Consider the following 12,687-nt stretch of genomic DNA (forward strand, 5'->3'; position numbering starts at 1 on the left):
ACTTCACCAACGGCCTCTCACGAACACCCGGGTCTATCTCGACCCCCAAGCCTCTTAAATCACCTGGCGCATCATACGCACGACCATATTGGTCGCCACTTACACCGGGTCCTCTTCCTCTTCGCTTCTCCTCCATCACCTGCGAATCCCTCATCCGGTTAACGAGCACATCACGATCCAAACACAGACTTTGGACCAATTCTTTTATCTCCTCTTTTATCTCTTTGTTATCCTCTCTCCGTCGCTTCTTAATTTCGCTCACCCCTTCTTCCACTTCTTCTAATTTTTGCTTCATCCCCTTCATCTCTTCGTGCGCCCCTTTAAGTTCTTCCTCTAACTCCACTTTATTTTTTTCTATGTGCTCCCGCACCTCCCGCTCTTTAACCTCCATTACCTCTACCACCTTGTCCATTTTCCTCGTCAGGTCCTCATGTACCGTCTGACACTCTTTTTTAATTACCCCTACGTCCTTTTTCATCTCCTTCTGTGTCGATTTTAAACCCTCTATTACCGCTGTGTTCTTCTTTACCTGGTCCCCCAACTCCTTTTGTCCCACTGTCAGTTGTTCTACTCCCAGCGTCAACTCCTCTATACCACCTTGCAATTTTACAGTCCCCTTTCTCACCTCTTTCTCCATGCGCTCCTTACAGTGCCTCACCTCCTCGCGCACTCCTCCGACCTCCTCACTCACTCCTCTTCTGATCTCCTCTCCCATCACTTGCATCTCCTGCCCAGATGCCACCCTCATCTGCTCCATTTCCTCCCTGTGAGCATCCAGTTTGGTTTCTACCCCCATTCTGACCCCCTCTATCTGCTGCCCCATTTGGTTAACTTCCCTTTCCGCTTGGTCCCTCATGTCCCTCAATTTGCCTTCCATACTGTTTTCTAACCCCTCTAACCCTTTTTTCATCCCTTCCATTTGATTCTCTTGAGCGGCCATTCTGTTTTCTACCCCCGTTAACCCATTCTTTACTTCTTTTATCCCGTTGTCTAACTCCTCAAAATTATTGTCTAACTTCCCAATTTTCTTGTCTAACTCCTCAAAATTATTGTCTAACTTCTCACTGGTACCCCTCGCTTCGTCCCTCATTACCCCCATTTGGTTTTCCAATCGCTCACTATTCTTTTCCATAAGGGCCGTCATTTGTATAAAAAAAAGTTCCAATCTTCCCAGCGGCGCTACTTCGGTCGCGGGCACGGTGACCAGCGAGGCGCCATTTTGCGCGCCCGCTTCTTCGTGCGTGACGGCGCTATTTTGCGAACCTGCCGCCCTCACTGCTTCGCTCTCCTCCTGTCCCTCATTTTGGTCCTGGATCGACCCTACCTCACTCTCCTTTACCGGACCCCAGCTGTCTTGATCCGCCATAGCGCGACTTTCAAAATTCGGTTTTTATTTTTTATTTTCGTAAAACAAATTGAAATTTCGCCGTTATAATTTCGCGCGGGAAACGCGCTCCGAATCGATTCGGTCGAGCGCCGTACGCGCTCCGGCTCGATTTTCCCTCCCAAAATTTGGGCCTAACTAATTTAGTCCCGGGTTCGAATTCCACTCCTCGCCACCAATTGTTACAGACGTGGCTTGGATGTTATTTACCGAGCGGTTTTATGGTATGACCACGTCTGCACAAGTTACCCGATTGTGCCCGAACGTTGACTAATCGCGCTATGCTAGACCAATGAAGGAAAAAGAAGACACACGGCTGGAATTAATACGACACGACACCAGGGATACGGTTCTCAAAGGTTGTTATTACAATAATGCGGAAGGTTTAGATTACAGGGACAAGAGGGAAACATAGGAAGGTGGGCACTTAAACACAATCTTATATTATTCCCAACAGACGACAGATAAACGGGACAAGGCTCACTCACACGGGGTTTGATGCAAAGGACAGGCGGGTAGCGATCGCTCCAGGTGCACCTGGGCTCAGGGCAGGATCACGTACGGTCCAGTTTAAGAGATGCGGTGGAGGTATTGCAGCGCTCGAGGGGTGGCGACTTCTCTCTCCAGGCTGGGGGCGCATCTGACGTCACATCCGGCGCGGGGCCGCGTATATCCGGCGGGGAGTGACACGCCCTCGGCTCGTTAGCTCCGCCTCGTGGAATCGGCACGTTGCTTCTCATTGGGTGCGTGGGGGGGTTACTGGCTCCGCCCCTGACGAGGAGCTGACAGCCAGCCCCTTCGGGGTAACGCCGTGGAGCGTATGGTCATGGCGGGTAACCGAGCCGGTGTGAGGACGCACACTCCCCGCCCCTCTGTTGTTGTAGTCGTAGTTGTAGTTGTAATTGTTGTTGTAATTGTTGTTGTTGTTGTTGTTTGGGGAAGAAGATGGGAGGAGGTATGGGAAAGGTCCTAAACTCACTACTGATGCCATATAATCACATTCTGGTGCAACGAAGAGTCATAATTAATGGAAACGAGGCCTTAACTGACATAGATTAAGAATAACTAGGAAGATGTCCGAAAGTTGGCTACGTGTGGTGCGGTGGACCTGGGCACGACATTTAATGGGGGAATAAGGGGAAGGTCGGCTCTACTGATTGTTATTTACATGCAATGGGACTAGGGAATGGGGGATTGGGGAAAGTTGGGGAGTATTGGAGAAAATAGGGGAATATTTACAAGCGGATATGGAGGCCAAATTCCATATTCGCAACAATAACATTTGAGAGCAGGGAGATGTGTGGGAGGGAGAGGGCTTGGAGGGAGGAAGCGTGGGAAAGGGGGGGGGGGGGGAGGTGGGAGAAGTATAAAACACAAGGACCCCAAGGACTTCCAGGACAGAAGTTGGTATTTCAAAAAAGTGGATTTGGGGTGAAATTAGCGGGGGTAGAAAAGATCAAGGTTTTGGATGAATATGAATGAATGAATGATCGTTTTAAGGCCATTTTCCCCGCTAGAGCGGGGGTTAGCCTTGCGGGCCCCATGACAATCATGGTTCCCTGTTTGAGGCAATGTTTTTATGGCCGGATGCCCTTCCTGGGGGAAGATAAGAGATGGTGGTGAACAGCTGTTTTAAAGACCTGGAGGGTGGAGTGGGATTGAAGAGAGTGAGGGAGTTTGTTCCAGAGGTGGGAGAAAAGAGGAATGAAGGAGTGAAGGTGAGCAGAGAGTCTTGATTTTGGCAGTTTAACCAGAAGAGGGTTGCAGGCAGATCTTGTGCGACCTGTAGGAATATTTGGGGGACAGAGCCCCGAGAGAGCTGGGGGGGCAAGGCCAGAGAGGAGTCGGTAGAAGACGGAAAGACCACCAAACTGCCTGCGGTGAGTGAGTGAAAGGCCCTTGGAGTTAGCTTCATCGCGGGAGATTCCAATGATTCTGAACGCTTTGGTTTCAACAGCGTGAAGACGAGCTAGGTGTGAGGCAGGAGCACCAGCCCAGAGGGGAGAGCAGTATTCCATTGAGCTGCGGATGAAAGCCTTGTATGTGGTGAGGAGCTCAGGTGTGCCAAGGAAAGACTTTGCACGACGGAGGATGCCCAGTCAGCGACTGGCTTTGGAGGCCAGATTTGAAATGTGGTTTTCCCAGGAAAGATCATGGCAGATAGTGAGACCCAAAAGCTTGAGTGACAGAACTTCTTGGAGAGGATTATTCAGAAAGTGGATGGGAGGGTTGTCCAGTCAGTCTTTTCGGAGAGACATCGTAAGAGTGTGAGATTTGTCAGAATTGAAGGACATGTTCCACTTGTTTGCCCTGTCTGTGATTTTATCCAGGTCTGCAGAGAGTGAGGAGGCTGCAGACTGCCGATCTGAGGGATGAGGAATGGAGCGACAGAGAGTAGAGTCATCAGCAAAGAGATAGAGAGGATTTTCGAGAGAGTCAGAGAGATCATTGATGAAGACCAGAAAAAGCACAGGGCCCAGAACACTGCCTTGGGGAACTCCAGCCTGAACAGGAAGAGGAGATGAGAGAAACCCATTCAGGGCCACACGTTGACTACAACTAGAGAGGAAGTCAGCCAGCCATGCGTGGAGATTTCCATGGATACCAAAGGAGGAGAGTTTGGTAAGCAGAGCAGGATGCCAGACCGTATCGAAGGCACGTGATATGTCAAGGGAGACAGCTCTAATTTCCTGTTTGGCATTGAGGACCTCCATCCATTGTTGAGAAAGCAGAAGCAGCATGTCCAGAGTAGAGTGACCAGGTCTGAAACCAAATTGATGATCAGAGATCAAGCCATTGGAGAAGAGGAAAGATTTCATATCTGAAGCAATGATGGATTCCATGACTTTGCTGATCATTGGGAGAAGGCTGATTGGTCTGTAGTTGCTAGGATTTGTTTTTGCACCTTTTTGTGCAAAGTGGTGAGGTTGGCTGATTTCCAAGCAGATGGAAGATGACCTTGAGCAAAAGAGAGGGTGAAGAGAACAGAGAGAGGGAGTGAAAGAGCGGAAGAACAGGATTTTAGGACCCGTGTTAACAATTCGTTATTATCTTAACAATAATGTCACTGACAAAATCATAAACTAGATGGTATTCATAGAATACTTACCCTGCGCAGTCAACATATTGCGAGCCAACTCTGTTTTTGAACATTTTTTGCTTTGATCCAATATGGCTTCCAGACCACGTGAGCGATGACATCATAAATTTATATTCTCTAATATAATTGCTGCATCGGTCATGCTCAATACATTTCAAACTGATCAGACTAAGCGTTGTCCCTGTCGAATTATGACATCATCGTTAACAACACCTATTCCCCACATGGAGTCCTTTACAATGAGCCATGTTGCACACCGCACCTTTCCTCTGCCATCTCCAGGCGCTGCATTACGTCATTGCCGGGCACCGAAGGGGGCTCGGCAATGACGCACGCTGAAAGGGAGTACTCAGTTTTCACTCTGGTTGTTTGTTTTCTTGCTTTCTTGTTGTACACTGCACCTTTCCGATGCCATCTCCAGGCGCTGCATAACGTCATTGCCGGGCACCGAAGGGGGCTCGGCAATGACGCACGCTGAAAGGGAGTACTCGGTTTTTAGTTTGTTTGCCCAGTTTGCCCAATTTTCAGCCCAGTTTGTTTTCTTTCTTTCTTTCTTTCTTGTTTGCCCGGGCTATATCTCAGCCATCCTTTGAGCTAGGAAGCTGAAATTTCGGCACAATAGTGAGCAAGTCCTTTGTCAAAAACGGTATTTTTTGTTTTTTGATTAATCAATTACTTGAGGAGTTATTTAATTATTAGCGATTAATTAAGTACTTATTTAAGTAATTAAATTTCCTTTCTCTTCTGACCATTATCTCAGGCACCTTTTGAGTTAAGAAGCTGATATTTGGACATGCCAATGACCAGGTGATTTGGCTGCAAAGGCTATTTTTGATTTATTGATTAATCAATTAAATGATTAATTATTGAATTATTCGATTAATGACTAAAAAATTTCCTCAAGTTTTGTTTGTCAACTTCATACAGTGGCAATGTTTTGCTGCTTTGGTCCAGCAAAAATAAATTTATGTTAAATTTACTTTTCAAATACAGTGCCTTCAGAAAGTATTCACACACCTTGACTGTTTTCACATTTTGTTGTGTTACAGTCTGAATTTAAAATGGATCAAATTTTAAGTTTTTGTGACTGATCTACACATGATACCATAATGTTGAAGTGGAATTTTTGTTTGAGAAATTTTTACAAAATAATTAAAATTGCAAAGCTGAAATGTCTTAAGTCAATAAGTATTCAACCCCTTTGCTATGACGCTCCAAACTGAGCTCAGGTGCATCCAATTTCCTTTGATCATCCTTGAGATGTCTCTACAACTTGATTGGAGTCCACCTGTGGCCAATTCCATTGCTTGGACCTGATTTAGAAAGAAACACACTTTTCTATTCCAGGTCCCACTGCAGACAGTGCATGTCAGAGCAGAAACTCCACCATTACGTCCAGGGAACTGTCCGTAGAACTCTGAGATATAATTGTGAGGAGGCATAGATCTGGGGAAGAGTATAAAACAATTTCTAGTGTTGAAAGTTCCTAAGAGCACAGTGAGCTCCATCATTAGGAAATGGAAAGAATATGGAACTACAAAGACTTTTCCTGGAGCTGGCTGTCTGACCAAACTGAGCAACTGGGCAAGAAGGACGTTGGTCAGGAAGGTGACCAAGAACCCAATGACCACTCTGACAGAACTACAGAGTTCATTGGCTGAGATGGGACAACCTGCCGGAAGCACAACAGTCTCTGCAGCACTTCAAAAATCTAGGCTTTATGGGAGAGTGGCCAGACGGAAGCCACTCCTATGAAAAAGGCACATGACAGCATGCATGGAGTTTGTGAAAAGGCACGAGAAAGACTGAGAGCATGAGGCAAAGATCCAGTGGTCTGATGAGGTGAAAATTGGACTCTTTGGCCTGAATGCAAAGCGCTATATCTGGCGGAAACCGAGCACGGCTCATCACCCATCTAACACCATCCCGACCGCAAAGCATGGTGGTGGCAACATCATGCTATGGGGATGCTTTTCAGCGGGAGGGGCAAGGAGACTCGTCAGGATAGAAGGAACAATGAATGGTGCCAAATACAGGAAAATCCTTAAGGAGAACGTACTTCAGAGTGCAAAAGACCTTAGACTGCAAAAGAGATTTACGTTCCAACAACACAATGACCCCAAGCATACAGCCAAGGCTACAATGGAACATGAAAGTTCTTGAGTGGCCCAGCCAAAGGCCAGAATTGAATCCCATTGAGAATCTGTGGAAAGACTTGAAGATTGCTGTTCACCAACACTCCCCATCCAACTTAACCGAGCTTGAGCAAATGTGCAAGGAAGAATGGGAGAAACTCCTCAAATCCAGATGTGCAAAGCTGATACAGACATGCCCAAGAAGATTCAAAGCCGTAATCGCTGCCAAAGGCGCTTCTATGAAGTATTGACTCAGGGGGGTAAATTATATATTTCTGTATTTCATTTTTAATTACTTTGTATGAATTTCTAAAAAAAAAAATTCCACTTTGACATCATGGGGTATTATGTGTCGATCAGCGACAAAAAAAAAAATTTCGTCCATTTTAAATTCAAGGTTTAACACAACATAATGTGAAAAAAAAATCAAGGGGTGTGAATGCTACCCTGGCACCAAGTCCTATGTCTGAGTCGCAAGTCAATTTCGACTCCAGTCTCAAGTGCGACTCAAGTCTGAGTTATCGACTCAAATTGCCAACTGTGCTTGTTCCCGACGACTCCAGATAAAAGAGGTTGTACTGTATTAAAATTGTTTTCTTAAATCAGTTTGTGTGGAGAGACGTTATTTTCCCAATATTGGCGTAACTTGAACAAAGGAGGAAAAATTCAGGAAAACCCATGCAGTAAATAGTATTTTTTAACTCATCTGATAATTGGGTGCTGTCGGTAAATTTAATCTTGTATAATATATATTGATCAAAACTTGTGTCCAGCTCGGTTGTATATAAAAACCGAGCTAAAAGTAGTTTGCAGCTGGTTTAATAGAAGCCAACATGCTGCAGGAAGTTTTTAGAGGGGAGGGGGGGGGGTCATAAACAACAACTGAAGGTGCTTTCCCTTCAAATAAACCTTTTAAAATATATTGGGAATAGATCAACTATTGAAAAATACTCATGCCAGGCGGCAATGAGTCTGGCATCTCAAGGCTGTCTTTCTTTGATGTCAGGCAGCGTGGGGGAGGCTTACAGAGGGAGAACTGCATGTTTACAGCTAATATCTGGGAAATTCAGCCATTGAGGAATGTTGTTGTCTCAGTAGCCAACTGGGGTCTCCTTATTGGCTGGATCACAGGGGCCCAACTTTGTGATGTCAATGTTGATATCTCCTCAAGGCCTCCCCCCCCCCCCCCCTTGCACCTCCTTCTCCTCCCCCCAGCCTCCTGCCTCGGCAATTTCAAACTCTCACAAGCTGAACGCTATATAAATGGTTTTTGTACAAGGACTCGTGGAGAAATATATGCTGATGACTCGTGGTCCTATATTTGTTCATTGTTTCTGAGTATCCGTGTATTTCTGCTGTAATTAAAGTCATACCATGCTTTCTCCCTCTTCTGAAAGAAATAAATGCTTCATATTAAACCACGACAACTGGAGGACAATTAATGTATTCTTCCACAGGGCATAGACCACATGGTTGTGGCCGTATAGTCCAAGTTACAATTTTGATGGCTTATTGTTGAGATAATTTCACGCAACTTTAGAAATGGTGACTGATTTTTTTTCTTTTCTGAATAGTTTTCTTCCCCTCCCACCCCTGTTTATGCCCTCCCCAGGAACTCCAGAACACTGGACATCTGAACTACAAGCCCCCACCAAGAATTGAACAATCCTGCACTTCTCTTTTGAAATGCATGTTTAGTGACGACCCATCCTTGCGGTTCTCAATGGAGGTGGGTGGCTGTTTCTCAACAAAGTTATTGATGATTTGGTTTGTATTAAAACACTTCTTCAAATTCACCAAATCCTGGTGTGGTGTACTTTGATGGTTTTGCACAGGGACTAACATGGGGGTGTTTAACTCGTTTAATTTCAGCTGGTACATGTACAGAATTTTGTTTTCCAGGATATTCTTCACCATCCGTGGACGACTGGGCATTCTGAAACAACAGTGCAGGAACTCACAGATAAAGGTTATAAAAAAGATCTCATCTTTCTCACTTTACCAATATATAACAATTTTATGTATTTCAGAAAATTCTGTCATTTCAGGTGTTGGGACAAGTTATAAAATCCATAGTATGGAATATTTCGATTCAGTAAAATTAGAGCAGCAGTAAAACCATCTATCCAGTTATTAAGCAGAATCATTCCACTGAACCTTCATTGTCTGGTTAGGATTGTTCCAGAGACTACATTGTAGTTTGGATGCTGGACTGTTCACCCAGTAGGCAAGCCTGAAATACATTCCTTCAATCTCTTGAGACAAGGAAATCTCACCGATTGGATAACCCTACAAACGCTCACTCTACTTGTTCAAACATATATGAAAACTATCCCAACAGGTCACAACATTTCTTCAACCTATTGGCAAATCAAATTCCCAGTATTGATTTGTTCATGTTTAAAACTCACAATGTACACTTTTGTGCGATTTTAAACATTTTTTTCAAGGAATCTGTTAATAGCTTAATTTCTGAGGAGAGGTGAGGTTTGACCCCCAAAATAGGTATTTGCTCTCCTCTCTGAAACGACACACGATTTAGATGAAACTTGACCACAACCTTCATCATCCATGATGTAGCAACGTTTGTTCACAGCATAACAAAAATGAAGGTCTAAGGTGGTTTCACGGTGTGTACCCTGGTTTAGAATAGGTACACCGTATCCCTGGGCATTGTAAGAGGCGACCAAAGGTTGGCGTCAGGAAGGGCATCCGGCCATAAAAAACATTGCCTCAAACAGGGAATCATGATTGTCATGGGGGCCGCAAGGCTAACCCCCGCTCTAGCGGGGAAAAATGGCCTTAAAACGATCATTCATTCATTCATTTTCAAGGTGGTTTGAGGGTGGTCTTAACCCCACAAGATAAGGTATGTGCATTATTTTCTGGGATGAAACTTGACCACAACCTTCATCTCCCACGATGTACTGAAGTTTGTTCACGACATTTAAAAAAATCAGGCGTTTGCCTCCCAAAATAGGTATTTCCTTTCCTTTCCATTACATATTTTGTACGCCATTCACACTTACCAGTGGTTTCCTGGTTCTACCAGGTGAGCCCAGGGTCATTGCCTTTATTTTTTTTTCAAGGAATCTGTTGATAGCTTAATTTCTGAGGGGTCCTCTTCCAACATATTTGGATGTTTAGATGATGAGATTCAAGAAGATAAGGAGGATGTTTCTTTGAGTTCTTCACCTGAAGAACTAGAGAGAAAGAGAATGAAGGGAAATGGTGAACAAAAGTTGGAAAAACAGGAGGAAATAAAAATTGACGATGACAGTCAAAGTGTCCGGCTGTCTGTGGTGAGTAGACAATTCTGGTTTGTTGTTGTGATGATGAAGTGCAACTTATTCATTAAAAACAACCTTCATGAATGTTGCTATGAAAATGGGGTCGTTGGCCAGGATAAATTTGATGTTTGGGTAAATATCTAAGAGGTTTATTGTATCACATGGTGTAATTGTAGAACTTTCAAAGGAGATTGAAGAATCGAGAAGAGTTTGAGAGAGAGAGGGGGATCGGAAGAAATTGAGTTTTAGAAGCATTAAACTTTACTCGATTACATGTGCCCCACTGGGAAATCTTGCCCACATCCGAATTTAAACAGGTGGCTGTGATGAAACGAGATGTAGATCGAGTGAGGGAAGATGGGGCAGATGGGGAAAAACATGGAGGAATGTCATGTCGAGTCATCAGCACACAAGTGCATTTGGTTATTTCTAGAAGAAAAAGGTCAATGATAAAAAGACAAAAGAGTGTGGGAGAAAGGACGGAACCCTGAGGGACGCCGCTGTTGATAAGGAGGGAGGGAGATGTTGAACCATCAACCATTACAGAGATAGAGCGGTCGGAGACAAAGCTCAATACGACAGAGCAGAGTGAAGGAGGAAACCCGAAACAAGGAAGCTTGGATATCAGACCTCAATGCCAAACTCTGTCAAACGCTTTTGAGATATCAAGGCCTACAATGAAGGATTCCCCAAAGTCTCAGAAAAGAGGCCCAGACATTCGTTATGTAAGAAAGGTATCACCGGTAGATCTTGCCTTGTGAAAGCCTAATTGATGGTCAGATGGAAGACTGAGATCCAAGATGGTTGAGAAAATGGTTATTGAGAAGACATTCAAAGACTTTGGAAATAGTAGCAGTCAGAGCAGTGGGATGGTAGTTGGGAGGGTTTGAATGATCACCCTTCTTTAAGATAAACTGTACTAAGGCATGTTTCCAGGAAAGAGGAAAAGTTTGGGTTTTTCAACAAAAACGGAAAATGAGCAAGCACAAGAGCAAGTTCTGAAGCACACACCTTTGAGACACGAAGTGGAGTGCCGTCTTGTTTGTATGCCTTGCATGTGTCCAGAAAGAGGGATACTTTTATGACTCCAGGAAAAGAGATTACAGGGAGTGGCATTGGATTGGTAAGGGGTGCTTCAAAGGGAGATGGAATGTTAAAAAGTCATCCATTGTGAAATTAGATGAGAAAAGAGAACCAAAAATAGATGCTTTATCAGTCTGAGAGACAGCGATAGTACCATCGGAACGGAAAAGCAAAGGAAAGGCAGAGCAACAGAAGTTGTTGGAGATACTTTTGCTTAAGACCAGAAAGATCTATTTGTGGAAAAAGATGAGAGGTTGTCACAATTCTTTTGGAAAAAGGCATGTTTCGCCTCACAAGTTACATGTTTGCAATGATTTCTGGCAGATATGAAAGCTGAATGTGAGTCAGAGGAAGAAGAGTTTTTCCATCTCCGACATGCCGCATCCTTTGCACGAATGGCTGCAGAGCAGGAATTGTTGAACCATCAATTGGGAGGAGAAATTGACTAGAAAGAGAAGGGGATTCAAGCCTCCATTCCTGCAACAATAACTTCAGCTATACGTTCAGCAGAGATAGAGGCATCGCCTCAGGAAAAGCAGTAGTCTTTCCAGGGAATTTTTAATTTTAATTTTTTTAAATTTGATATGTCTTTGTATGTATGATATGATATATGTCTTTGGGGTGTATGATATGTCAAAGGAAATTTGAATTTATGCTTCTTTGAGTAATGGAAAAATTTTCTTTCCATGCTTTCTGACTTTCATGAAATTACTTGCCATAATTGGAGGAATGCGCCATTGCAGAGGTTATCAGATTTGAGCAAAATTCATAGCAACCTCTTGGATACTCTACTGTCACCATATCAAACGCCTTGATCAATTTATCAATTCCATATGCAATGCCTTCATAAGGTGCTTGGCATCATCTGGCGAGACAGAATACCGGACACCTCAATCCTAGACCACTGTCGAATCCAAGGGATTGAGTATTTCCTGATGCAAGCCCAGTTCTGCTGGTCAGGACACCAGACACGCATGGAAGACCATAGAATCCCGAGCGCTTTTCTATGGACAACTTATATTTGGTAAATGGTCACTTGGTGGACAAAGGAAGTTAGGGTGTCCTTAAGTTGACAGTCAAGTCTTGCGCCATTGCAGTTATCACCTGGTAACATCAGGCCACAAACAAGTCAGCTTGGCGCAACATCTGCCACAAAGGGCTGGACCACTTTGAATGTGAGAGACTTGCTATCGAGAAACAGCGGAGGCAAGAAAGGAAAACCTGCCAACGTCCATCTCTGCAAGGACCAGTCTATACTTGCGATGTTTGCGGTACCCTCTGTGGGCCCCGCATTGGACTATAAATACAGCCATTGCACGACACACAATGCTTCGGATCACACGAACGAAGGGAAGACATTCCTCCAAAACGATGACTCACACCATCATTGTTTTCAAAACAAGCTAAGGTTAAGGTGATGTTACGGGTCTTTGTGAAGGTATAATCTCTGAAGTTAATGATGTGTTTAAATACTTCGTTTAAATAAATACTTAGTTGTTTTTGTATTACTTATCTATCAGATGTTGATTTTTATTTTGTATTACTTTGTGAGACTTTCCTTCAGGTGTTGTTAGATGTTAGCATATAAAAGTTTGACTATTCTTCAAGTTTTACTGCATTAACAGTTCATTATGTCGTGTGAACACATTATTGTGATGCGACTTGTCACTCCTTGACAGTAACATTCACTTTTAT

At 44.0% G+C, this 12,687-nt stretch overlaps 1 protein-coding gene across 1 annotated transcript in view; it reads left to right on the forward strand.

Annotated features, from left to right (window-relative positions):
- Nucleotides 1–12,687, forward strand: part of LOC144891654 (uncharacterized) — a 30,295-nt gene that overhangs the window by 5,278 nt on the left and 12,330 nt on the right. Inside the window, exons 2-4 of the mRNA XM_078775319.1 lie at nucleotides 8,232–8,348; nucleotides 8,522–8,588; nucleotides 9,767–9,921. Coding sequence (XP_078631445.1) covers nucleotides 8,232–8,348; nucleotides 8,522–8,588; nucleotides 9,767–9,921 — 339 coding nt within the window. The remainder of the gene's footprint in view (nucleotides 1–8,231; nucleotides 8,349–8,521; nucleotides 8,589–9,766; nucleotides 9,922–12,687) is intronic.

This window comes from Myxine glutinosa, chromosome 4 (assembly GCF_964187855.1).
Source record: "Myxine glutinosa chromosome 4, kmMyxGlut1.1, whole genome shotgun sequence".
NCBI classification, from domain to species: Eukaryota; Metazoa; Chordata; class Myxini; order Myxiniformes; family Myxinidae; genus Myxine; species Myxine glutinosa.